This window comes from Grus americana, chromosome 31 (genome assembly GCF_028858705.1).
Source record: "Grus americana isolate bGruAme1 chromosome 31, bGruAme1.mat, whole genome shotgun sequence".
NCBI classification, from domain to species: domain Eukaryota; kingdom Metazoa; phylum Chordata; class Aves; order Gruiformes; family Gruidae; genus Grus; species Grus americana.
Window position 1 is genome coordinate 1202788 of NC_072882.1, and position 23840 is coordinate 1226627.

At 59.0% G+C, this 23840-nt stretch overlaps 1 protein-coding gene across 1 annotated transcript; it reads left to right on the plus strand.

The window, feature by feature from the left end:
- Positions 1–131: 131 nt before the first annotated feature.
- Positions 132–22850, plus strand: POU6F1 (POU class 6 homeobox 1). The gene is given in 15 exon segments (XM_054807277.1): positions 132–404; positions 1129–1186; positions 11756–11821; positions 11823–11844; positions 14427–14446; positions 14449–14523; positions 15329–15521; positions 17304–17425; positions 17894–18119; positions 18744–18979; positions 19379–19507; positions 19696–19914; positions 20712–20850; positions 21177–21351; positions 21906–22850. Coding segments are annotated over 14 exon segments (1977 nt in total). The 5' UTR covers positions 132–404; positions 1129–1177; the 3' UTR covers positions 22252–22850.
- Positions 22851–23840: the final 990 nt, after the last annotated feature.

The window sequence follows — 23840 nt, forward strand, 5'->3', positions numbered from 1 at the left end:
GGGGGGCCTAGGTGGGGCCTGGAGTTGTGGGGAGGCCCCGGAGAGGCCCGGGGTGGGGGGGCCTCGGGCAGGGCCTGGTGTAGGGGTGGGGTCCCCAGGGGTGAGGGGGGCTCTAAGTAGGGCTGGGGAGGGGGCTGAGGGGCCCAGGCAGAGCCTGGAGTAATGCTGGGCCTTAGAGGGGGCCCTGGGTGGGAAAGGAGGGAGGACAGGGGTCCCCCAGCATGGCCCAGGGGTCCCCCAGCCCCCCTGCCTGTCCTGCCAGGCAAGAGCCTGCCCAGGGCCTGGGACAGCACTGGGGAAACTGGTGGGTGAGGGAGCCCCCGGTGCTTTCCCTGCTGCCTCCTGAACTGCACCCAACGAAAGAAGCCGCCTCTGAGTTCATGCATAAAAGATCAATGGAAATGGTTGGTAACCTCCAAATATTGTTAAGTTTAATTAAGCCTTAAGGACCGTGTGAAGCATCAGCAGGCAGAGCTGCTCGTTAGCACAGTGACTGCTACTGGTGACTGCAGCCTGAGCTCCGGGTTATGTTGGTTCTTCTAAACCGTGTCCTTGTGGTTGTTGTTACAAGCCCCGAGTCCTTCCCAGGGTCCTCCTCAGAACCCCATTTTCTGCCTCCCTGTGGCAGAGAGCCCCCGGAGACCCTCCTTTGGGGGGGGCAGCGTCCTGCCGTGGGAGCCATTGGCTTCAGCGAGGTCTCCCCCAACGCGCACGGGGTGCGTAAGGAACGGGTTCCTTTCCGAAGTGACCGCGGTCTCCCCTTCTTGCCCTCAGCGTAGCCAAAACCCTGCCGAGAAGCTGCTGGTGCGGTCAGGCACGCGCAGTTCTCAGGCTTGTTCTGCCGCCCTGTTCCCCTTCAGCAACAGCACAGGAGAGACCTCGGTGGATTTATGGAAATAAATCACCTCTTTGATTCAAGCACTCTTTTTGCCTTGTATTTGGGCCTGTATTTGCAAGAGCGGGCAGTCCCTACTCTTAATACCAGCCCTGTTCAAGAAAGTTCTGGCACCTACCTCGGCTTAAAAATGTTGTGGGGTTAAAGGAGGAGAGTGAAGTTTCTCAGGATAATCTTTAAGGAATTTGGGATGAGTTCTGGGGCCTAAATACTGTTCTAAAAATGTGTTGCAGGTGTCGCCCGCTGAAGATCAATCTGCCAGCAGAAGGTGTGGAGCTGTGCATGGAGAAGGTATGATGCAATCGAGTAGGTCGATGTCTTGTTTCAAAAAAATAACGTATATGATGACAATGAGAGGACCCCAATAAAGATGCTCCCTTAAAGTGTAAAATTCCCCCCTTTTTGGTGATTTTGATAAACTTTCTGGCTGTGTTTTGGCCAGAGTTTGAGGGCACAACTCTTTTTTTTTTTTTTTTTCCAAGCTCTTTTTCAGGCATCTCAATCAACAATATCATTGTTCTCCTCCCTATTTAAGTGAACTTCTCATGAATAATGTACCGGCTGCCTGATGAATATGCACGTTGGCTGGTGTGCCTGGGAGGGCTTCATCAATAATTCATGCCTAGAAAATGTTCTTCACCTTGCAACTGTACAGGAACCGTGAAAAAAAAAAAAAAATAATATTTACCCTTTAAAGTGGGAGAAAAGATGGTTTGAAATCTGCCCACGGAAACGTGGAGTGTGGTGAGTTGTAGTTAAGTGTGGTGAAAGTAAGCGAAGGGGAAGGCGATTTCTAGGGATTGACCCCAGATATTTTCACGAACCCACCCCTGGAACACCCTAGAGCTCGCTGGAACTGCGCAGGGTTAAGTCTTTTCAGCAGCTCCTGCCTTCGGACCCTGATTTATTTGAACAAACGTGCCTTTTTCCACTCTCCCGTTACCATTTCACAGAAAACTTCCTCGCAAAGGAACAGTGAAAACACTCTGTGAGGTGGGAGAGGTGAGGAGAAAGCGTTTCCATGTGGTGGAGCTGGGCTTTTCAGAAGGGACCTGCCTTCAAATCCCTTGGGATTGTTTTTATTTGTATTTTGATCACCGATTACCTCCTTTAAGAGCCTCTTAGGACTCCAGGAGGGAAAAAAAAAAGAAACAAACCCATCAAAACATCAAAAAGCTCTGAAAAATGGACTCGTTTTGCGTTGTGCGGCCCCGAAATGGAGAACCTAGAAAAGTCGCGGCAGTTTCTGGATGCCTGGCTGCGTGCCAGCGGACTTTGCTTCCCACGCCGGCCGCTTCTGAAAGGCGAAGGGGACGGTCTGCAGAGCGCCTGGCGCGCCGTCGCCGCTGCGCCGATAGCACGCAAAGCAGATAAAAGCGTAAATGGCCGAGTCTACTTTTTTTTGGGTGAGCGAAGGGCCCACGCTGAAAGTCCTTATTTACACAACACGGGGTTATTTAACCCTGATTAGAAGCCGAGCTGGCTGGGATAATACCGGTCGTTTGCTACTAAAAGCAGCAAAAACGAAGTAGCAATAAAAATTCAGGCGATATCAGCGGCCTTACGAGCGCATACGCATTTTGAAGCTTTACTCGTGTGAGTAATCAGAAGCGAGAGGTACTTTGAGGCAGGGAGCACCCTATGGGTGTAAGGCTATAATTAATTACATAAAAATAATGAATAAGCAGTTGTTAATTACTGGATGATAGCTTCCACCTAGGGAAAATGCTCTCCTTCCTTCTCCCACCACTGAAACCGAGGGGGTTCTTGTCCTTGCCTTTGCCAGGACCGGATTTAACCCAACGCTATGAAGTGGCCTAAAAATCCTCGTGGAAACTTTAGAGCCTGTTTCCAGCTTTAAGGGGAAAAGCGAGGCAGAGGCCGGCTCTTTCGCAGCACCGACAAACCCCCATTAACTCCCCCCCCCCCCCCGCAGTCTTTAAAAACCACGCTTAAACTCAGATTCAAGCAAGTTTGTGAGCAACCGGAGTCGCTTTGCAGCGTGGGAGGCAAAAATAAAATCCAGGCTCGCTTTTTTCCTCCACTTTCACCCATTTAAGTTTTTGGAACAGCTGGAATAAGCTGGTTTGTGGCATATATGTTCCTCGCAGGGCTAGAAACCTTTCTGTAGCGACTCAGACGTGCCAGAAACCGCAGGGTCAGGTGTAAACCCTCCGCTGACCCGTTGCTGGTTGTGATTAGAGCAGCCAAGTCAGCGAACGAAGCGCAGACAAGAAAGTGGTACTATTACTTTGGTCACCTACCAAAAGTTCTCGGTGACAGAGCAAGCTCTGGAACAAAGGACGTATTCTTGCAGTCAGCATTTTAGTTTTGCTGGCTATTCCCATCAAAGAGTTAATTAAAATCCCCCTCCCCTTCCAAACAAGCTCTTTTCCTGAAGAGAAAAAAAAAAAAAAGCTTTTCAGCACTCATAAAATCAATTCCTCTTCAAGAAAAATTAAAAATGCACCGTGCACCCTTTTCCCCATATGCATTATATTAAACAGTATGCCAATGTATGTAAATGAGTCTGAAATTCAACTAGATGGAAGTATTTAAATATTCATAATCACAGTACAGCATATGCAAACCAGGCTCTCAGCAGAATTGCGCTGCAGTCTCAAATAACAGCTGTACTCGGGCGAAGATGCTTTAACGTATCTAATTCGATTATTAATGAAAATGTGGTCAGCGCTGGCCTGCGTGTTCGTTAATATTCGTGCCTCGGCGTTAACCTCTGCCAGACTTTAAGCGCTCGCTTAATTCCTGTTGAATCTGAGCGTAGGCTGCAGCGGTAGGTGCTAATCGGCACTAACGATTATCATATTAAGTTGGTACTAAGAGGCTAGGCTAGTCTAAGTGACGTTAATTCCAGAAACCTTTCCGTGCGTGCAGGAGAGGACGTGGGACGGATTTAGCCTCGGAAGAATTGCACGTGGTATTTGCATTTATTTTTTTTTAACAGGGATGCCTGTTACGTCCGTGCTAATGTATCTATTCGCTCAGGGATGAGCGGAAGAGCGCTGTGGGAGCGGGTTGTGAATATCTTACGATGAACTCCGAAAAAGGTGTGTTGTGAGGCAAAGATTTAAATTAATCCATTAGGGTTTTTTCTGCGGAGGAAGATGGATGGTGCAATTCTTCCCAACTAATAGGGCTGGGAAAGAAGTAAAAATAATTCGGCTTTATCGAGCCGTGCTGGTTTTTAAGAGGTGCCAATAACTGAGATGTTATGTTGGAGTTTTTTGTCCTTTTCCTCCTTTTTTTCCTGCCAAGAGATAAGAAGGAAGTTACAATTTTAAAACTGTAAAAGATACAGAATGCAAGATAATAATATACTCTGCTTCCTTTCTTTTTAACGATTCCAAACAAGCTATAATTGGTCCATAAGTTGGCTTGAAAAGCCGCAGAATTGCACCTGCGCTTCTAATGAGCTTTGCAATTACGGAAATAGTTTTCTTCCTTCTTTTAATTACGTAGTGACAAGGTTAAAGTTGCACCTGAGCTCCCTTCATGGCACTTATTTCCTCGCTCCTTCACCCAGTCCGCAAAAAAAAAAAAAAGCGCCAGTGAGCTGGCAGGTGAGTACCGGGGACCAGGACTAATTCACGAGCAGCGTGCCTTGCACAAGTCTACGCGATCGCGCCTGGAAATTAAAATTACTGGTAGGATTCGGAGAGCCTCTGCTAGCGTATTCCCTCTCGGAGACACCCAGAAGCAAATCACATCCTCGTCTTTTGAACTATTATTGTCTGTTTATTGCTTCACTCCCAGAGCAGCCCTGCAGCCTCTCAGCTTGACGCTCAAACTTTGCACCGTCGGTGAGCGAGCACGAGTTGAGGGTGACCGCGAGTGCGGGCAGCCGGCGTGATCCCCGGTATCACGCTGGGGTGTATCCCCTTGTCCCTGCAGGAAGGTGCTGCTGCGGACAAGGTGGGTGCTAGCGCCTACATGCACCCTCATTTTTAGGACTCCACGGGTGTCCCGAGGTCCTGTATGTGCCGGTGAGGGAGCTCTCAGCTCCCCTTTTAAATCAGAGCGGCTCTAAGCGTGGGGTCTGAAGCCCCCCGGGCTCTTTCGAGCCCAGAGGAGGGCAGGAGCCCGTGGCTCCGCTCGCCCATGGACGCGCAGCCCCGGAGGGTCGGCCACGACGCCGGTGCGGGGAGCGGAATGCCGGCCGGCGTGCGGAGCTCAGCCTCCTGCATATTATGCTGGGAGGCTGGATCTGAAGCTAATGCGATGCCGGGAAGATGGAGCATGTTGAATTATTACTGTGGCTTCCCCGGGCGAAGGCAGGCGCTGCTCCTGCCCAGGCCCCTGCCTCCAGCTCCCGCTTTAACGCCTCGGGAAGGTTTTTGGGGTGGTTTGATCACTTAGAGAAAAGCCCCGAGCCCCGGCAGGTAGCGGGTTCAGCATCGGGGCTCGATCCCGAGCTGTGGCTCCGGAGCAAAGCGGATAACGGGAGTGGGGGGGGAAGAGAGGAACAAATTGAATCCTTTGTGCTGCCCCGGGGTGGTTCACGTTAATGTGATGATTAATGTATTAATTTATGATGATGAAATGCTGTATTAGGGTTTTGATGAGCTGGTTCGGAGCTGGGGTCAGGAGGGCTGCTCCAGGCAGGATCTTGTGGGGTGGTGCAGAGCCGGGGGCTCCCTCTGGCACCCAACCCTGGCAAATTGGGGACATGGCTGCTTGGGGGTTGCAAAGGGTGACCCCAAAATTGGGAGGTTGCTGCTGGGAATGGGGTTGGAGTGGGAGAGTCAGGGATTTAACTGGGCTGGGGTTTGGGGGGGTCTGGGGTTTTGGAGAAGTTGGGGGTGGGAGGCTGTGGGGTTTGGGGGATCCTGGCACTTTGGGGTCTGGGTTTGAGGGGGGTCTGGGATTGGCCGCATCTGGATTTTGGGGGATCTGAGTCTTGGGGGGGTCTGGGACCTGGGGGCTCTGGCTTTTGGAAGGGGGCAGCAATTTGGGCTCCAGTATTTGGCTTTCGGGAGTTTCTGGGTGTTCAGGGTGGGACTGAAGATGTCTGGGATTTCAGCTCCGAGTTTGGGAAAGTTCTAGGTTTGGGGAGGGGGCTCCCAGTTTTGGGGGGCTCTGGGTTTGGGGGTGCTCTGGATTTGAGATGTCCTGGATTGGGAGGTCTCCAGGCTGGGGTGTGCTCCTGTTACGGGGGTTCCAGGCTGGGTGTGCCTCCAGTTTGGGGGGGGGTCGGTCTGGGCAGAAATGAGTCTGGGGGATCTCCAGGCATGGGGTGCTCATTTTGGGGAGTTTAGGATTTGGGGAGGCTCTTAGTTGAGGGGGGGGTGGGTATGTCTGGTTTTGGGGAGTTCTGAGCTGTGGTGCTCTGACTTTGGGGGTCTCAGGGCTGGAGGGGGCTCTGGAGTCAGAGTCTGGGGGCTCTGAGGTGTAGTGGGGGCTGTGCTTTGGGGGTCTCGGGGCTGGGGAGGTCTCTGCTTTGGGGGTCTCGGAGCTCTGGGCTCAGGCTTTGGTTTTGGGGGGGGGGTGTCGCTGCTTTGGGGGTCTCGGGGCTGGGGGCTCTAGCTCTGGGGGCCGGAGGGGGGGTCTCTGGTTCTGGGGAGGTCTGTGGTCCGGAGGTGGGGGGCCCCGTGCGCCCCCGGTGGCGGCGGGCAGCGCGGCAGCCCCGCGGATGCGGCAAAGGCCTGCGCATAAATTATGTTCATGACGCAGCAGCTAAAAAATCCCCCCGGAGGAGGGGAAAAAAAAAAAAAAAAACAAAACCACCACCCAAACCCCACTCAACCCCACGGAAAAAAAAAAAAAACCCACCCCACAACCCATCCTCCCCACAACCCCCCCAAAAACCTTCCCCTCCCGAAGGGCACCCACCCCCACCCCCCCACCAGGACACGGAGCCGGGGGGTCCCGGGGCCGCTCCCCGCCTCCCGCCGCTCCCCCCCCCCCCCCCCCCCCGCCCCGCTGCCTCCCTCCCCTTTGTGCCGCCGCCGCCGCCGCTGTGAGATGAATTTTTAATTATTCCCCGGCAGAGGGGAAGGCGCGGAGCAGCGCGGAACGGTGCGGAGCAGCGCGGATTCCCCCCCCCCCCCCCCTTTCCCCTTCCCCTTCCCCTTCCCCGCCGCGGCGAGCGCCCAGCCCCGGCAGCGCGGTGAGTGCGGGGCCGGAGCGGGGCCGGGGCCGGAGCGGGGCCGGGGCCGGGCGGGGGGCGGCGGGCCCCGCCGCGGTGAATATGCAATGCCGTAATTAGCATAATTTATATATTTATGATAAAGAGTGATGGGGTTGTTTGGGGGGCGGGGGGGGGGGGGGGGGGGGAGAAACCGGCGCGGAGAAACGGCGGAGAGAGGGGTGCTGGGGGGAGGGATGGTTGGATTTTGGGAGGGGGGAAGGAAGGTCGGTGCGGTTTGGGGGGGGGGGGGCTGAGGGTTTGGGGAGGTGGTAAATTGGGGAGGACTGGGGACACACACACACACACTAAGAGTGGGGATGCAGATGGGGGGCAGCGAGGGAGTGATGGGGGGCACCGAAATGGGGGGGTTAGGATTAGGGCATGCCAGGGGAGACTGCGGCTAGGTGGGGGTCCTTGGGGGGGGCACGGAGCTGGGGGTGTCCAGGAAAGGGGGAAAGAGGGGGCTGGCGAGCCCCGGGGCAGGGAAGGGGGGTGACTGCCCTGGGGAGGGCTCGGGGGGGGGGGGGCGGGAGAAATTGGGGGCTGTGGGAGATGAGTTTTGGGGTGCAGAAGAGGAGAAACAGGGCTGGGGATGAACAGTGTTGGGGGGAGCGGACAGGAGAACAGTGTTGGGGTCCTGCCGGGGGAGGGCAAAGGGACCCCCGGGGTGGGAGACAAGGGACTGGCCCTGCCCTCGGGGTGCGGGTGCTGGGGGGTGCAGGTGCCAGGCAGGGATTTGGGTGCCCAGACACGTCAGGGGTGAGCAGAGCCCCGGGGGGGGCAGCTGCTGCAGCTGGGGGGGGTGGATGGAGAGTAGGGCTGGGGGGGTACAATGGCATTTTGGGGTGCTCCGGCACAATGTGGGGCAGGGAATAGGGTGCTGTGAGAGTTTGGGGGGGCCGTGCACCCCTGCACAGCCACCCTGAGCCCCTCGGTTTGCGTTTTGGGGTGGGGGGAGGATCTTTCCTGGGTGTTGCAGAGCCCTGGCTGGCAGAGGTCCGACAGTGCAGGGGATGGGGGGGCACTGTACAGGGTACAGCGGATCCCGACCGCCTGGGGGGGGGCAAGAAATGCAATGTGGGGGGCTGCATTCGCTCCTTCCCCGTGGAGGGGACAAGAGGCGCTGTCCCCCCACCTCGGACCCGTCCCCAGCACCTGCAGCCACCATCTCAGGGTCAGGCTTGGTCTTCAGCCGATGAACCCCGCTTTAAAAGCCCCTGGAGGGGCGATGAGGGGCAGAGCGCTGCCCCCCACATTGCATTTCATGGGACCGTAGGCTCAGTGGGGGGGTCCTGTGCCCCCCGGACCAACCGTGATGTCCCTCTGAGATGTCCTGAGCCCTCGAGGTGGCTTCCGCTCCCGGGGCGTTGGCAATACAGAGAGTGATTGATGCTCCGGGCGCTATTTTGGGGGAGACAGATGGGGAGCTCCGAGCGCACCGGCTTGGGAGATCCAAAATCTGCTCCTGGTTTTGCCACGTTCCTCTGGCATGACCTTGGGAGGTGAACTTAATCCCATCTCCTCTGTAGCGGGAATAAAAATACTTTCCCGTCTCTCTGGAGAAAGGAACGGATTCCTGGGAAGTCACCGTAAGCTGATCCGGCTGCTCCCGGCACCGCACGGCAGCCGGCGGGACGAGCCGGGTGGGATTTGCTTTGTGAACAGGCAGAGGAAAAGAGGGGAACCCCATCATCCTCAACACGACTGCGCAGGCAGGAGGTTTTATTTGGGATCAGGCTTTTGCCCCAAAAACCCCGTCGAAGGTGGGAAGCGAAGCAAAGATGAGGAGATTCAACCGAGGCGGCGCTGCCCGGCGGTAGCGGAGTGGGACGCAGCACGCCGGTCTCCCGTGCGTCTCCCCATTCGTGCCTGGCCTCCCTCCGGCGGGGAACGAGGGCGTTTTAGGGCAATAGGCACCAAAACCAGTAAAAAACCCCCACGCCACGGCCAGGAGAAAAATGTTTCTTATTAATGGTGCAAAGAGGATTGTGCAAATAACGGATTTTAACCGCCAAACTGGCAGGGAAGGCTGGTCAACTGGTTTGGGGTTTTCCCCCTTTTTCCAAGCAGGTTTTGAGACCCTCCGCCGGGTATTTCCTCTCCCTTGCCCCGGCAGCAGACGCTCTGCTGAAGCGATTAAAGGATCACCCGTATTTCTGCTCGGGATCGGGGTGCCGGAGCGAGCCACGCTGGCATCGGGGCTCGTCCCTGGCAGTTTTACGCAGGCTGGGGCCAAATCGATGCCAACCAACCTCTCCGTCCCCTGCTCCCATGCCGTTTGCATCTCTTGGGTGAGATGATCCAGGCGGGGAAGTGCCCGCTACGTGTCGGCAGCTCTATTTTTTTCCACGGATGCAAATTCCCAAGCCGGCTCCTGCTCCGACAGGCTCCTCGTGGCCACGCGTCTGGGCTCAACGTCGCCCCTTGATTTGCTTGCTAAACTTTATGATCGTCCCCGAGCGGCCCCAGCTGCACCTTTTCGCTGGCGTTGGAAGATGAATTTTCCCGGTAGATGAGTTTTCCCAAACTCTCCTTCGGGATTCAGCTGCCCCAGCCCCGGCATGGGGTTTTCCGGGCACGGAGTTGACTCAGCGCTGTGGATGAGGAATGCAGGGGAGCTGCCATGTCTCCTCCAAAAGCCTCCCAGCTGAAAAAAACCCCACCTCTGCCTTAAAAAAGATTTCGCCGTCCTGCCGATACGGATGCCGCTAGCTTTCCCTTACAGCCCCGATCTTCAGGGATTTTACAGCTGTAAAACCGGGCTCAGCAAAGCTCCGCGTCGGCCGTCTGCAGTCCCGGACCCGAAGCCCTACCGTGGTACCGCGCCGGGGGGAGTTTGGTGCAGGGCCAAAAGAACAGGGGAAAAACTGAGGTAGAAATTAGATTTACATCAGTTTGCTGCTTAGCGGAAAGGTTTTGATTCAGAGGTTGGGGCTGGCCGCTTCGGCTCCTCTCCCACCCAAAGAAAATGTCTGGTTTTCTTTTTCCTCCTGGCTCGTGGAGGGTGAGGTCAGGAGCAGGGATGCTCGCCAGGCCGCCCCGGGACGCGTGTCTTTGTCGGAGACGGATGGTTTTGAGGTCTGTCGGCGGCAACGCGTCGCATCTCGTCCCCTGCCTCAGTTTCCCCATCAGTAAACACGGTAAAATCTTAAAAGCGATAAAGTTTAGAGGAGTAAAAAAGACATTTTAAGCGGGAAGCTGGGGAAAAAAAACCCTTGCAAACTGCTCGAGTGCGCTTGGGTCCAGGTTTCCGCCACTGTGATACCTGGAAATATGCTCTGAAAAATAATTCCCGCTGACGGCGTCATTTCCAGCCCGGATCTTTCCGCTCCGAACGCGGCGAAGCTGGCGAGACCGCGGCAAGGGATGCTCGGGGCTGCGTCGTTACCGTAACGCTTTCTCTCCAGGGACCACGACCTGGACCTGTCCCCCTTTGCATCGGTGACGGCTTTGCCGGGAGGCGTCGGGGTGTGCGTTACCTCCACGTGCATTTGCACACTTGCCCCGTTGGTGTGCAAACCCACTTCGGGGCAGGAACCGGTGTCTTAGCAGCAGCTTTTAGGGCTCGTCTACCTGAAGCTGGGGTCTGCTTATGGCGCGTTCGAACTCCTCAGCCTGGGATCGGAGTGTCCATCCAAAGGAATTAATCCAGGATAGCGACAGCGAGTAATTAGGGAGTTGTAGCCGTGTCCAAACCGTCTTCTGTGCGGAGCAGGTTTAATTAACCTCTTAGGGTTTCTCACCTGTGGCAAGTTTGTTCAAACTTAGATTTCCACCCACTTGGGATCCAAGTGGCTACATCTCTGACTCATCAACACTCGTAATTAACACGGCAATTATATTCACAGTGAGACTCGGAGCATCTTAAATTATCCTTCTCTCCCCCCTCCCTCTTTTTTTTTTAAATATTAGTATTATTATTTTGTGCATTTCATTTCCTTGCCACCATCTGTTGTGAAATGGCTGTCTTCTTGCTGCGTGCACTTAACACCACCATCTGGACAAATTATTTGTCCCATTAATTGCAAAAAAAAAAAAAAAAGGAAAAAAAAGTGCGAAGAAACGAAATGAAATGGTACTGCCGACCCGCCGAACGTCTGCTAAAGGAGAAGCAGCCCACTCCGAAATCCGAAGCACGCCACCAAACTGCATCGAGCCTGACATTATGAAATGTCTGTTTAATCGTCTAGCGCACTAATTGGTCTCTTTGCACGGCACCGAGAAAAAAAAATTTCTCCTCTTCTCTCCGTGTTATTTGAGTCTTCCCCCACGGGACAGGCCTGAACAGATCCACGGCTCACGCGGAGATAAATACAGCAGTCGGAGCAGGGACGTTATTGCCCTCTTCAGCCTTTCGTCTCTCCAGTCGTGCTGGAATAAATCTGCGGCTCTGAGAGATTAACTTAAACTGGGATGGATGGGGATGGAGAACAGCGAGGTTTGGCGTTTGCAGCGGCGTTCGGCGCTGCTGACATCGGCGCGCTCCGAGAAAAGCCGACACGTGCGTGAACTTTTCGGTAGCGCAGGCTTTAGGGGCAGCGACGAGGAGCAGTAAGGGAGAATGAAGTTGCGAGGATGGGGGTGCTTTCGAGTTGTCCCCTCTCGCCAAGAGCCTGGCGCGCGGGATCCCTGTTGCTCCTCATCGGTTTTGGGGAGCGCAGGAGCAGGCAGAGCTCGGCACCCAGACAGCTCTGGTTTTCCTTTCCCTGCAGGCTAAAGCCGGAGTGCCCCGAGGAGCAGGAGGCAGCAGCCGGCCCCGTCTCCTGCCGGGAGTGTCCTTTCACCCCAGAGCAAACCGTGAGTGAGTCCCGGGGCCGCCTCTCCCCACACTGCCCTGGAGGACGCCGCGGCCTCCGTGATCCCACGGGATTTCAGCTACACACTCCCCACGCAGCAGCCCGGTGCTCCCCGTCCGCTCCAGGCTCTGCTCTCCGGTGCCTCCGTGGGTGGTTTGGGGTTCTGGGTGTGCCCCGGCTGTGCAGGAAGGGTCTCCCCGCAGACCAAACAGCCCCTTGGCCATCCCTTCCCTTCCAACTGCTGTCACTGTGCCCTCGCCTCCCAGTCTGGGATCCCAGTTTGGGCTCAACTACGCGCTCTAACGAAGAGCCCTGTGTGACAGGCACAGGGGGAGCTGGGGAGGGATCCCTGGGGCAGCGACGGCGGCAGGGAGGCGATGGCAAGGGAGCAGGAAGCTTTCCCACCTCTGAAATTCTATATAGCTGATATATAGCAGCGACCTGGAGCGAGCGGGTCACACCCCGTGGGGCGAATTCAGCAGGACGTAGGGTCAGAGCCCCCCCCGTGCCCCCAACAGCCCTCCCCATTGCCAGCTACGCTCCAGAGAAGTTCAGAAAGCTCCTCTGGAGCGTTGTCCTTCCCTTGCTCGCCCTTCTTCCAGCGGGACGCTCTGCACCTTTGTTTTGCTGGTCTGCCTGGCCCTAGCAGGCAGCGCAGACATCCCTTGCTCCGGCTTCCTCGCCGTTTGCTGGGCTCTGGCTGCTGGAGAGCTCATTAACTTTTAATAATGCCAGCTGCCTGCATAAGCCGCTCGCTCGTCCCTTGCTCTGTTCTCTGTTGCACTAGAATAAATTGTTAATTAAACTCTGCGCCGGCATCCCAAGGTGTTTGTCTGCTCGGAAGCTAAGGCCAGGTTTAAAAATTCACAGCAGCTATTGAAGTTCAGTCACCGGCTGCTCTAAAAGTCCTCACTGAACCTGGCAAAGGGGCTGGTGCTGGGGCCCGCGTGGATTTTGGGGCTGAGCCTGGCAGGGCCGAGCAAGGGGGAGAGCCGTGGCGAGCGGCTGGTGAAGAAAAAAGCCCCGTCTCTGCTGGGACCCCAAGCGTGACTTCGCTGCAGATAATAAACAACGCGTGGTGTGTACAAAAGCCAGCCTAAGGGAATTAGATGCTCAGCCCCTGTTGAGTTTCAAATGAGAATTTGGCGCTTAATTCAATTTAGGCCCCTTTGGATCAACAGGATCCGAATAACTATGTTTACTAATTGCATACAAATGCCAGCTCCGTCTCAGGATACGCTCGGTGGCCTCAGCAGGAGTCTGGTGGCTTCTGAGACGCAGAGAAACAATAAAGGGCTCGTAAAACGGTGCTGGGGGATGTTTCCTGGATCCTGGAAGTGCCTCCTGGGCTGACGTGACAGGTCGATGTATCACAGCGGAGCAGAGCAGTAGGGGATGCCCGCACCACGCCGGATTCCCTGGCAGAAGTAAAAACCGATGGATGAGACGCAAGTTTGGGGCTGAAATTCCCTTTCGGCTGAGTTGTGAGCCCGAGGAGGCTCTGCCCGAGCTCTGCCTCCCGTTTAACGCGCTCGGCTTCGCAGAGCTTGCCGATGGCTGAGCGGGCTGATCCGTGCGACACCAGCGTCCCGCGTGGGGCAGAGACAGGATCAGGCCCGGGACAGAGGGGGTCGGTACCCAGGTCGGAGCGGAGCAGACGCTGCCCGGCGTTTTGGGACGGCTCAGGCAGGGAGAGCTGAGGGTCTGGCTGCACCTTCCAGCCTCAACGTGCCCCGGGGCTCCCGAGCAGTTACACAAACAAGGACACCTTCGTGCATGCATCGAGTAATTTTGAATGTCATCCAGGCTGGCTGGTTAAATGCATCCCCGAGACGTTCCTAATAAAAAATTCATAAGTCTCTTATAAAGGCAATTACGCTTCTGCAAGGCAGCGAGGGGACAATACGTGACCAAATGAGTTAATGAGGGGCGTTGGAAGAGGAAGAGTTGCCTTCCAACAGGTGTGCCGAGCCCCTTCCCTCCACGAAAGACTCGTTTCACTGGCTTAATGAAGTATCCCCATCAATTCGGGTCCCCTCAGGAAAGAGCAAATTGACTCTTCTACTTCTCGTGGCCGGCGTCAGGGGCCTGGGGGAGCTGCGAAGTGTCACGCGGAGACTTTGGGGACCCGCTCTGGGTTTCAGACAGGGAGCAGGGACAGTTTCACGCGGGCTTTGCCTGGTTTTTCAGGGTTTTTGAAGCAGGCTGTAGAAATTGCATCCTCGTGTCCCAAAGGGAAAGGAGAGGGGGAAAGGCTTGGCCCTTGGAATAACCCTTCCCTTGCTCTGCTGTTTATATATTTGATGCTCACCCAATAAATTACGCTACCCCCTGTCCGTCACCTCTTTGCCAGGAGGATGGGAGGTACCTGAGACACCAAAACCTCCCCCGGGGAGGAGCACGCGTCCCCGCGGTGCGGGGCAGGAGGGCCTTGACTGGCGCAGAGAGGGAGAGGTGGGTGGTAGAGCCGGAGAGGAAGAGGGGAGCGGTGGGAAAGACCGGGTTTGCTCGGGTCGAGCCAGCACGTGAGTCCTGTGCCACTCGCTGGGTCGGTGACGGATCCCCCCCCCGTGTCCCCCCTTTGCAGCATGTGGAAGGTCTGAGCCCTCTCCCACCTTTGCCGGGACGCCATGGACACCGAAGCCGTGCAGCCCCAGGAGGCTTCGCTGACGGTCAATGAGCAGGTATGGGCATCGCCGGCTCCATCCCGCTGCTCCCCTTCGCACCCCACAACCGGGAGGGCCGAGGGGTGGGGAGTTGGGGTTCAGCACCAGCCCGAGCCCCGCTGTCGGGGGGGGAAAACCCCACCTTGTGCTGGCCCCACGCTCACAACTGGCCTGTTTGCCCCCACGCTTGGGCACGCAGATGTTCAGCTCCATCTTTTGGAGCTTGGCTGCCTCCCCTCGAGTTATTTTAATGATGAAGAGGAGGCGCCAGGTCTTCGTCCCGGCAGCCCGTCGAGGCTGCGGGTGCTGTTTGCCAGAGATCTTTGCTCCGGGGTTTGGCTCCCTGCAACCGCGGGAGGGCTGGAGGAGGAGGAGCAGGTATCTCTGCTCCTCGCTCCCCGTGTGTCCCCAAGCAATGTCACACGGGGGAAGTCCTATCGTGATTCAGAGGGCTCGCCCGGCCCCAGGTCAGAGCCGTGGGGCTGTGGGTCAGCTCTAGTGCCGCAGATACGGTGCTGCCGGCTCTGCCGGCAGTGCCACGGCCGCTGACAGCCGTGTCTTCCCTGCTGAAGACGTCACCCGCCAGTGCCCACAAGTCATCAGAGCCCGGGAGCTGCTGATTCACGAAGGCAGCGAGGGGATCGCACCGATCCCCCCACCCGTCCCTCCTCGAGGGGTCGGCCTGGGCTCTGCGTGGTTGGTTTTACCCCAAGACGTGTCCGAGCTGCTTCGCTCTGCCCTGGGACGCGTGGCCCCGTGGGAAAAGGGCTGTGGGGTCGGATGCCTGGAGCTGATGGATGTTTTGGGGCACATTTGTTTGCAGGTTATTGTCATGTCCAGCCACGAAACCATCCGAGTGCTGGAGGTCGGCGTGGATGCCCCGCTCCCGGCCGAGGAGGACCGGAAAGCTTTGGAGATGGCACCGGGGGAGGTAGCGCGGGGCTCCCCGGGAGAGACCGGCCCCCCGGGCAGAGAGGACGTCCCAGCCAGCACCCCGAGCAGCGGGGAGGCGGCCGGTAAGACACCTTCCCTCCCCGGGGCTCATTCCCTGGGCTGCCCCCGGTCCGTCCGTCTGTCCCTGCAAGCGAAGTTGGGCTCTGGACCTCTGGGTCGGAGCCGGGAGGATGAGCTGGGCCCACCGGCGCAGGCAGACTCACACCCTGCTCCGGAGCATCCCCGTGCCGGGCTGGGTTAGGAGTCAGCAAAGCCGATTCCTCCTCCAGTAGCTGATAGGGAAAAGCATCCTGCATCGAGGACAGCCCTCAAACACGTGCTTAAAATAGAGAGGTCGCTTGTCGATGAGACGTTTTGCTGGGGAGCTCAGTTTTCCCACAGCCACATAGAGCAGGGGCTTGGGTTTCCTCTCCCCCTCACCCTGGGCCGCTCCGGGGAGCCGAGCTCACTGCGGGTGCATCCCCCTTCTCACACGGCACCGCGGCTCTGGAAATAAATCTTGGGGCGATCCCGCTTTATTCCTCGCTGCTATTTGGCCAGCACCCCAATCTTCCTGCAGGCCGAGCCCGAATCCGCCCGCAAGCATCCCTGTCCCTCTCCTGCCGCTCTCGTGCTTTATTTATTAATAAGACTTTTCTCTGGTTGTCAACCAGATTCCCCTGGTTTTTGCCAAAAAAATAACGGGCAGGATTATAGTTTGTTTGAGGCCAAGTGGGAAGAGGAGGCAGCGAGCGTCCCTCCGCGCTGGGGGACGATGCTCCGATCCTGCTGCCGCAGGCTGGAGGGGAGGAAAAGCACGGCACGCTGCACAAAACCCATCGGATCTGGCAATTTGGGAAGTGCTGGGTGTTATCTGTGCTTGGGTTTTGGTAGGAAATTTTAGGAAAAAGAAAGAAAAAAAAAAAAGAAAAAAAAAAAGGCTTTTTTAAATCTTGCAGACCTGTAGTTATTTCTGGGCGAGGAACCAAACCCGAGAAACGTCTGGCTCTTAGCTGAGAAAAGTATTTATTTGGTAAAACTTTTTTTCTGCCAAAGGAAAAGGCAGGAAAAGGGTGTTTTTTCTTTTTACAAAAATAGAAGTGGATTAAGTGGATTTTATATTCAAGGGTTGCCATTATTAGAAGTTGAGCGGAATAAATACGAGAGGTTGCTCAAAAAACAAGTAGGTCTTTTGCAAGCAATAAATATGGATTAGGAGCAAGGATTCCTCTTACTCGGATCTTCACGGTAACTAAGAAATAGGAATATATTCTGGGAATTTGGGCGGAGGGTTGAAAGACGCTGAAGGAAGCTCAAGCCCGTGGGGACCCCCCTCTGCCGGGCGCTGGCCGGGCCGTCTCGGTCCCTTCCCGGCTGAACGGTTCGGGGGCTGACACCGCTTTAATCGCTGCTAATTTTGGAGCCGGCAGCTGGCAGAGGGAAATACCTCCTGCCGGATCCGACCGCCCGAGAGAGGCGCACGCAGCCCGGCAAACCACTTTTTATCCCCCGAACCTCCCTATTTCCCCCACGTACTGCTCCCCAAGTCACCCAAACCTCTCCCTTCTCCCTCCTTTGCCTCCTCCCCAAACATCCCCTAAGAATCCCCCAACGCCCTTCCCCTGCATCCCATAACCAGGGCAGCGACCCCACCTCGGGGTGCTGCTCCGAGGATGCCCCACGCTGGGTTTCACGCCCCCTCCGTGGGGCTGCGGCCCCCCAGGGACACCCGTCGGAGGGTGTTCGTTCCCCGGGTGCGCGTAATTCGGGTGCTCCCCACCGTCAGCCCCATCCTTTGCGCAGACGAGGTGCTATCGCTCGACCGGCAGCATCTCTCCAACCCGTCTCCTCTGTCCTTTCCCCAGGCAAAGCCAAACCGGCGGCCGGAGCGTCCCCCAGCACCGTCCCCTCCGTCGGCACCTTCAGCCACGCCACGAGCCAGCAGCCGCAGACGTTGGCCCCGCTGGCCGTGCAAGCCACCCCGCAGGTAACTACCCCGCAGCCGCGGAGCGGGACGGGATCGGGGCGGGGGGGGTGGAAAGGGCTGGGGTGGGGGGGACGGGACACGGCGGGGACCCCCGGGGAGGCGTCCGCTTGCTGTAGGCAAACCCCGAGGGCAGAGACGACGGCTCATGGCGCGGGGTGTAGGACCTACGCCCCGAACCAAGGCGGTTTCCCTCTGCTTGGCGCCCTCGCCAAGGGCCTTGCGCCGCCGAGGTGCTGCCAGAGACGCGTCGGGTGGTTCGCGAGGGGGAAGGAGGGGGGGATCACCCCCCCGTCTCCCCAATGGAGAGGGGGCTGCGCGGAGCTGGGAACCCAGCTGCTGAGATGGGAGGGACCCCGGGCCGCCCGGCCGCCGGGTCTACGCGCCCCTTTACAAAGACTTATGCTCCGCTGATGCTATCTGCAGTGGCGTTGATTTTTGTTCTTTTTTAAATCTTGTTTACTTTTGCAGGTCTTGACTCAGGAAAACTTAGCAACAGTTGTGACAGGAGTAATGGTTCCAGCAGGGACAGTTACTCAACCTCTTCTTATCCCCATCAGTATTGCAGGTCAAGTGGCAGGTCAGCAGGGGCTGGCTGTGTGGACATTTCCTACAGCAACGGTCGCTGCCCTTCCCGGATTGACGGCTGCTTCTCCTACAGGGGGAATTTTCAAACCACCCATAGCCAATTTGCAAGGTAACCGGTGCTCTTCTGCTTTGCAGCCTCCTTAATTCGTCCTCCCGCAGCTTGTTGCCGAATCCAGGCCGTCCCCTCCAGGAGGGGTCTTGAAACGGCTTTTAATTTTGGGGATTCGTTTGCGGCTCCCCGAGTACAAAAGGTGCCGGGAGCGTGGGAGGAGGGGAGGGCAGGGTGAGGATGGCGACAGGGAGGAAGGCAGCCCACGGGGACGGGGTCTGGGGTCCAGGTTAGATTTGGGGCTCTGGGTACGGCACCAAGAGGGAACCGTCCCCTCTCGAGCTCCCGCCAGGGAAGGAAGCCCGTCCCAGGAGCGAGTCGTAGATGGGGGAGATGACGGGACCCCGGAGGTGTCCCTCGCCCTCTGTGTTGGCAGCAGCACCTGGTTTGGGCTCGACCCAGCACCCCAGCCGGGCAGGATGAGTCCTGCTGCAGCGGAGGGGCTCGGCTCTGCCTGGTACACGGGACCTGGGGGGACCTTTCGGTGCAGAGATGAATCACCGGGTGATTCAGTTCCTTTGGGAAGGGACAGTGAGCGGCGGGGGGGACACACCGAGCTCAGGGTCTCCCCAGCGTCCCTGTCTTCCCCCCGGCTCACGCTCTCTCCGTCTCTTTGCTTCACAGCCGCCGCCGTACTGAACACAGCCATCCAAGCGCCGGTGCAGCCTGCCCAGCCGCTGCAGGCTGCGGTCCAGCCCCGGCCCCCCCTCCAGCCCCCCGGCGTCTTCCCTGCCGCGCCCAGCCAGCCCCCCATCCTGCCACAGCCCACCGCAGCGCCCACGCCGCCCGTGGCCAAGCCGTTAGAGACGCAGACCCAGATCACCGTCCAACCTGCCGGATTTGCCTTTAACCCTGGCATAGTAAGGAGCCTGGCAGCCCGCGGCGTGGAGCCGGGCGAGTTCGGCACCCGCTCCCCTTTATCCGGTGCTTTACGTGGCCGCGGAGAGCCGCGAGAAGTGGTGCTTCCCCGGGAACGAAGCGCTCCGATTCAGCCGTCATCTCCCCCGGGGGATCATGCAAGATCCCAGCCTCAGTTTCCCCATCCCCAGCGAACGACGAGCGAGCGAGCGAGCAGGCAGCTTTGCTTTAGGCAAAATCTAAAGGATGGATTTAAGGACGTCAAGGGACCGCATCCCGTCACGGCGGCGAGGCAGGAGTCACCCTGCCGCGGGGAAGGGGGTGGCCGGCCGTGCGCGGGGGGATGTGGTGGCCTGGGGTGCCACCCACGTCCCTGACCCCCGGCTTTCGGTTCTCCGCAGATCAGCGCGGCTTCTCTCGGGGGCCAAACCCAGCTCCTCGGCTCTTTGGCAGCCGCCCCCGTGATCGCAAACACCATCTCCAGCGTTCAGGGCATCACGGGCCAGATCCTGACCAACGCCCAGGGCCAGGTACCGCTGCGGGGGGGTACCTGTCCTTTGCAAACCCACCGCCGGCTGCCCCCTTCCCCGGCACCGGGGTTGTTTCTCCTGGGGAAGGAGGAGACGGACGCAGCCGGTGGGTGTGTGTCCCCCCCACCCTGGGGAAGGGTGTTTGCAGGGTGCAACCCCCCAGCCCCGGCTCTCCTCCCTTCGCCCAGGTGATCGGGACGCTGCCGTGGGTGGTGAACCCCCCCGGGATGGCGGCGGCCGGCCCTGCCCCGGCCGCTTTGCCGGCCCAAAACCTGCAGGTACAGGCGGTGACGCCCCAGCTGCTGCTCAATGCCCAGGGCCAGGTCATCGCCACGCTGGCCGGCGGCACCATCCAGGCGGCCACCATCAAGAAAACCGGCACCCCCGAGCCCCCTGCCAAGACCGAGGTGAGCCACGGCCACGGGGGCTGACGGTCGCGTGGCCAAAGGGCTGGCGGCGTCCCCGGCTGCGTGGCTTTGGGAGCGCGTGAGCGGCTTTGGGACCTGGCCACGTGGCTTTGGGAGCACGTGAACATTTTGGCACCCGGCCGTGTTGCCATGGGACCCGGCCACATTATTTTGGGATGTGGCCACATTACTTTGGGAGCCCATGAGCATCTTCGGGATTGCGGCCACGTTGCTTTTGGAGCACGTGAGTGCCTTCGGGACCTGGCCACGTGGCTTTGGGACCCAACCACGATGCTTTGGAAGCTCCTGAACATCTCTGGAACCTGGCCACGTTGCTCTGGAAGCATGTGAGCATCTTTGGGACTCAGCCACGTTGCTTTGGGATGGAAAGATGTTGCTTTGGGAGCACCTGAGCATCTTTGGGACCCGGCCACGTTGCTCTGGAAGCCCATGAGCATCTCTGGGACGTGACCCCTCCTGCCCCCGTGGGACATCCCGCTCTCTGTGCCCGCTGAATTCCCCAGCTGGGATGGGACGTGACCGAGAGCAGAGGTGCTGGCTGCCCCCAAATCTACGTGGTGGGACACCCCAAACCCAGTACAGAATTGTACCCAGCATGGAGCTGGGCGGTTCCCAGTGCCACCTCTCGGTCCCAGCCCATCTCCCCTGCCAACATGGTGGCCGCTCTCCTGCAACCGCGCGGACGGGGCCGGTGGGCAGGGAGCAGCCCGGTCGTGGTGCCGGAAGAGGGGGACCCCCCCCAGTTCTGGGGGTGCTGACCCCCCTCCCTGCCCCAGGTCCAGCCCATCCAGCCGGCCCCGGCTCTGTCCCAGCCGGCCGTGGTGATGGCAAACCCTGCCCCGGCGGCCAAGGCTTCCTCCGTGCCCGTCCCCATCACCTGCTCGGAGACCCCCACCGTCAGCCAGCTGGTCTCCAGTGAGTCACGACGGGGGATACTGGGGGGATACCGGGGTCTGGGATCCCCTGGGATAGGGAGAGGATGCTGGGGATACTGGGGGGATACTGGGATCTGGGATCCCCTGGGATGGGGAGAGGATGCTGGAGATACTGGGGGGATACTGGGGTCTGGGATCCCCTGGAATTTGGGAAGGATGCCGAGCACCCGTGCCCTGCACCCTTGGGGATCACCGCCGGCGCCCGGCCTTCGTTAGGGAGCGAAGGGTCTGCTCGTTACGGCGGGGAGGGGAGAGAGGCGGCTCCGTGGCCGTTTCACGGCAGCCCCCGCGTCCCTCCGTCGGCAGAACCCCCGGCTCCCAACAGCAGCGCCGAGGAGGACGGGATTAACCTGGAGGAGATCCGGGAATTCGCCAAGAACTTCAAGATCCGACGTTTGTCCCTCGGCCTGACGCAGACGCAGGTGGGACAGGCCCTGACGGCCACCGAGGGACCTGCCTACAGCCAGTCGGCCATCTGCAGGTACCGGGGGAGAGGAGGGAAAACGGGGAAAAGGAGGGAGAACGGAGGAATGGAGGAGAACTAGAGAAAGGGAGGAAAACAGGGGAAAAGGAGAACAATTAGAGAGAGAGAGGAAAGGTGGAGAACAGAAGGAAAATTGAGGGAAAGGAGGAAAATTAGAGGAAAGGAGGAGAATTGGGGAAAAGGGAAATGGGAGAAAAGGAGGAAAAATGGAGAAAAGGAGAACTAGAGAAAGGGAGGAAAATGGGAGAAAAGGAGGAGAATTGGAGAAAAGGAGGAAAATTGGAGAAGAGGAAAATTAGGGAAAGGGAGGAAAATGGGAGAAGAGGAAGATGGGAGGAAAGGAGGAAGATGGGAGGAAAGGAGGGTGGGTGAGGGCGCTGCCGGTTCCTGCCCACGAAGCCCCTCACCGCGGCGTCACTCCCCGCCGTGCTCTCACCCACTGAAGGCACCGGTGCCCCCGGCCCCGTCACGGCGTCCCCCCCCACCGGTGTGAATCCCGCCCCCGCCCCGTCCTCGTCGCGTCCCTGAGGGCTTCTCTGTTCCCGCCGCAGGTTCGAGAAGCTGGACATCACCCCCAAGAGCGCCCAGAAGCTGAAACCGGTGCTGGAGAAGTGGTTGAGCGAAGCCGAGCTCCGTAACCAAGAGGGGCAACAAAACCTGATGGAATTCGTTGGGGGGGAACCCTCTAAGAAACGGAAGCGCCGCACCTCCTTCACCCCCCAAGCCATCGAGGCTCTCAACGCCTACTTCGAGAAGAACGCCTTGCCCACCGGCCAGGAGATCACCGAGATCGCCAAGGAGCTCAACTACGACCGCGAAGTCGTCCGCGTCTGGTTCTGCAACCGCCGGCAGACCCTCAAAAACACCAGTAAACTCAACGTCTTTCAGATCCCCTAAATCGGGGACGGGGACGGGGATGGGGACGTTTCCCCCCCTCCCCGTTGCCCACCCCGACCTCCTGCCATCAGCACTTTTGCCACCGACTTTGTCCCCCCGACCCCGCGGGGGTCTCCACCACCCCACCGTGCCCGTAGGTGTGTCCGTGTGTCCGTCTGGCCCCTTTTCCTCCGCATCACACATGACCTAAGCGTGTTCACGTCGGGTGTCATGCCTGCCTGTAACGTGCGTGGTGACAGACCCCCTGCCTGCACGCGCCGCCTCTCCTTTTTCATTTTTTGGCCGTTTTCTGTGTTTCCAAGGTAGCGTTGCGGCTCGCTAGGGGTGAGCCCCAATTTAATTTCAACCCCCCCTTTGATTTCGGGGGTCCCCCACCTCCTGCCCGCTGGCTTCTCAGTGCGACGACCCCCCCACACACACGCCGTGGGTGGCGGTTGGGGACTTCACCAGGCTCGCCACCGTCCCGAGAGGGTTTTGGGGGGGTTGGGGTGAACCCCATAATGGAGGCAGCAGCCCCCCCCCCCTCCCCAGAGCCTGGGGGCCAGGTGGGTTTGGGGGCTCCATCGCTCGTCCCCTCTCGCCCGGGGAGCGATGGGAAGAGGCGGTGGCTGGAGGGGGAAGGTTGGGGGGGGGACAGGGAGGGGACGCCGGGTCACCCCACCGGGGACACAGCAGACTGATGCACTTGATGTAGTGGTGTGAAATAAACAGTATTTTTCTTTTTTCTTTTCCTTTCCCCTTTTTAGCAGAGTGGAGGGGGAAGGAAGAGGCATGGGGGGGGGTCCCGGGGGTCCCTCCTCACCCTGCGCAGTCCCGAACCCTGGGTGACACGGGGGGAGGGATGCTCTTGGCACCCTGCTGTGGGTCTCCATGCTGCCAGTGCCTGGGTTTTTGGGGAAGTGGCTCCGAGGATGGAGCTGGGTCGTCTCCAAGGGGCCGTATCGTTCCCTCCGTCCCCGCTCCAGCCCCGGGAAGGAGAAAGGCGCCCCCCGGCCCCTTGTCGGCTGAGACCCGCGCAACTCAGCGCACGCATGAGCCGGGGTCGGGACTCGAACCCGCGACCCTCCGGAAAGCGCCGCACCGACCCGAGCGCCCCACGCCGCGCCGCTCACGCCCCGCCCCCCGGCCAATCTCGGCTCGGCGGGCACGCCTCGAAGCTCTCCATTGGTTACCTCCCGCCGCGCGTCACCCGTCGGCGCGCCGCTCCCATTGGCTGTTCTCGGCGGTGGGGCGGGGTCACCTCCCCGCTGGCGGCGGGGGCGTGGGGTCCGCGGCGCCGCCGCCTCCATCTTGCGGGGGCCGCGGCCCGGGGCCCTCGGCGGGGCGGGAGCCGCAGCGGCGGGGCCGGGGGGGGGGCTCGGGGGGTGCAGCCCCTCGGGAAGGCGGCCCTGGGGGCAGCGCGGGGCCTTTGAGGGGGGTGGGGGTCTGGGGCCGGGGCGGCCCCTTGGGGGTCGGGGGTGCAGCCCCTCGGGGGGGTCGGTGGGGCTCGGGGTCCCCCCCCCCCGGGGGTGCAGCCCCTTGAGAGGGGAGAGAAGGGGCGCGGGGGTCCCCAGAGAGCGAGACCCCCCCCTCGGGGGTGGCTGTAGGCT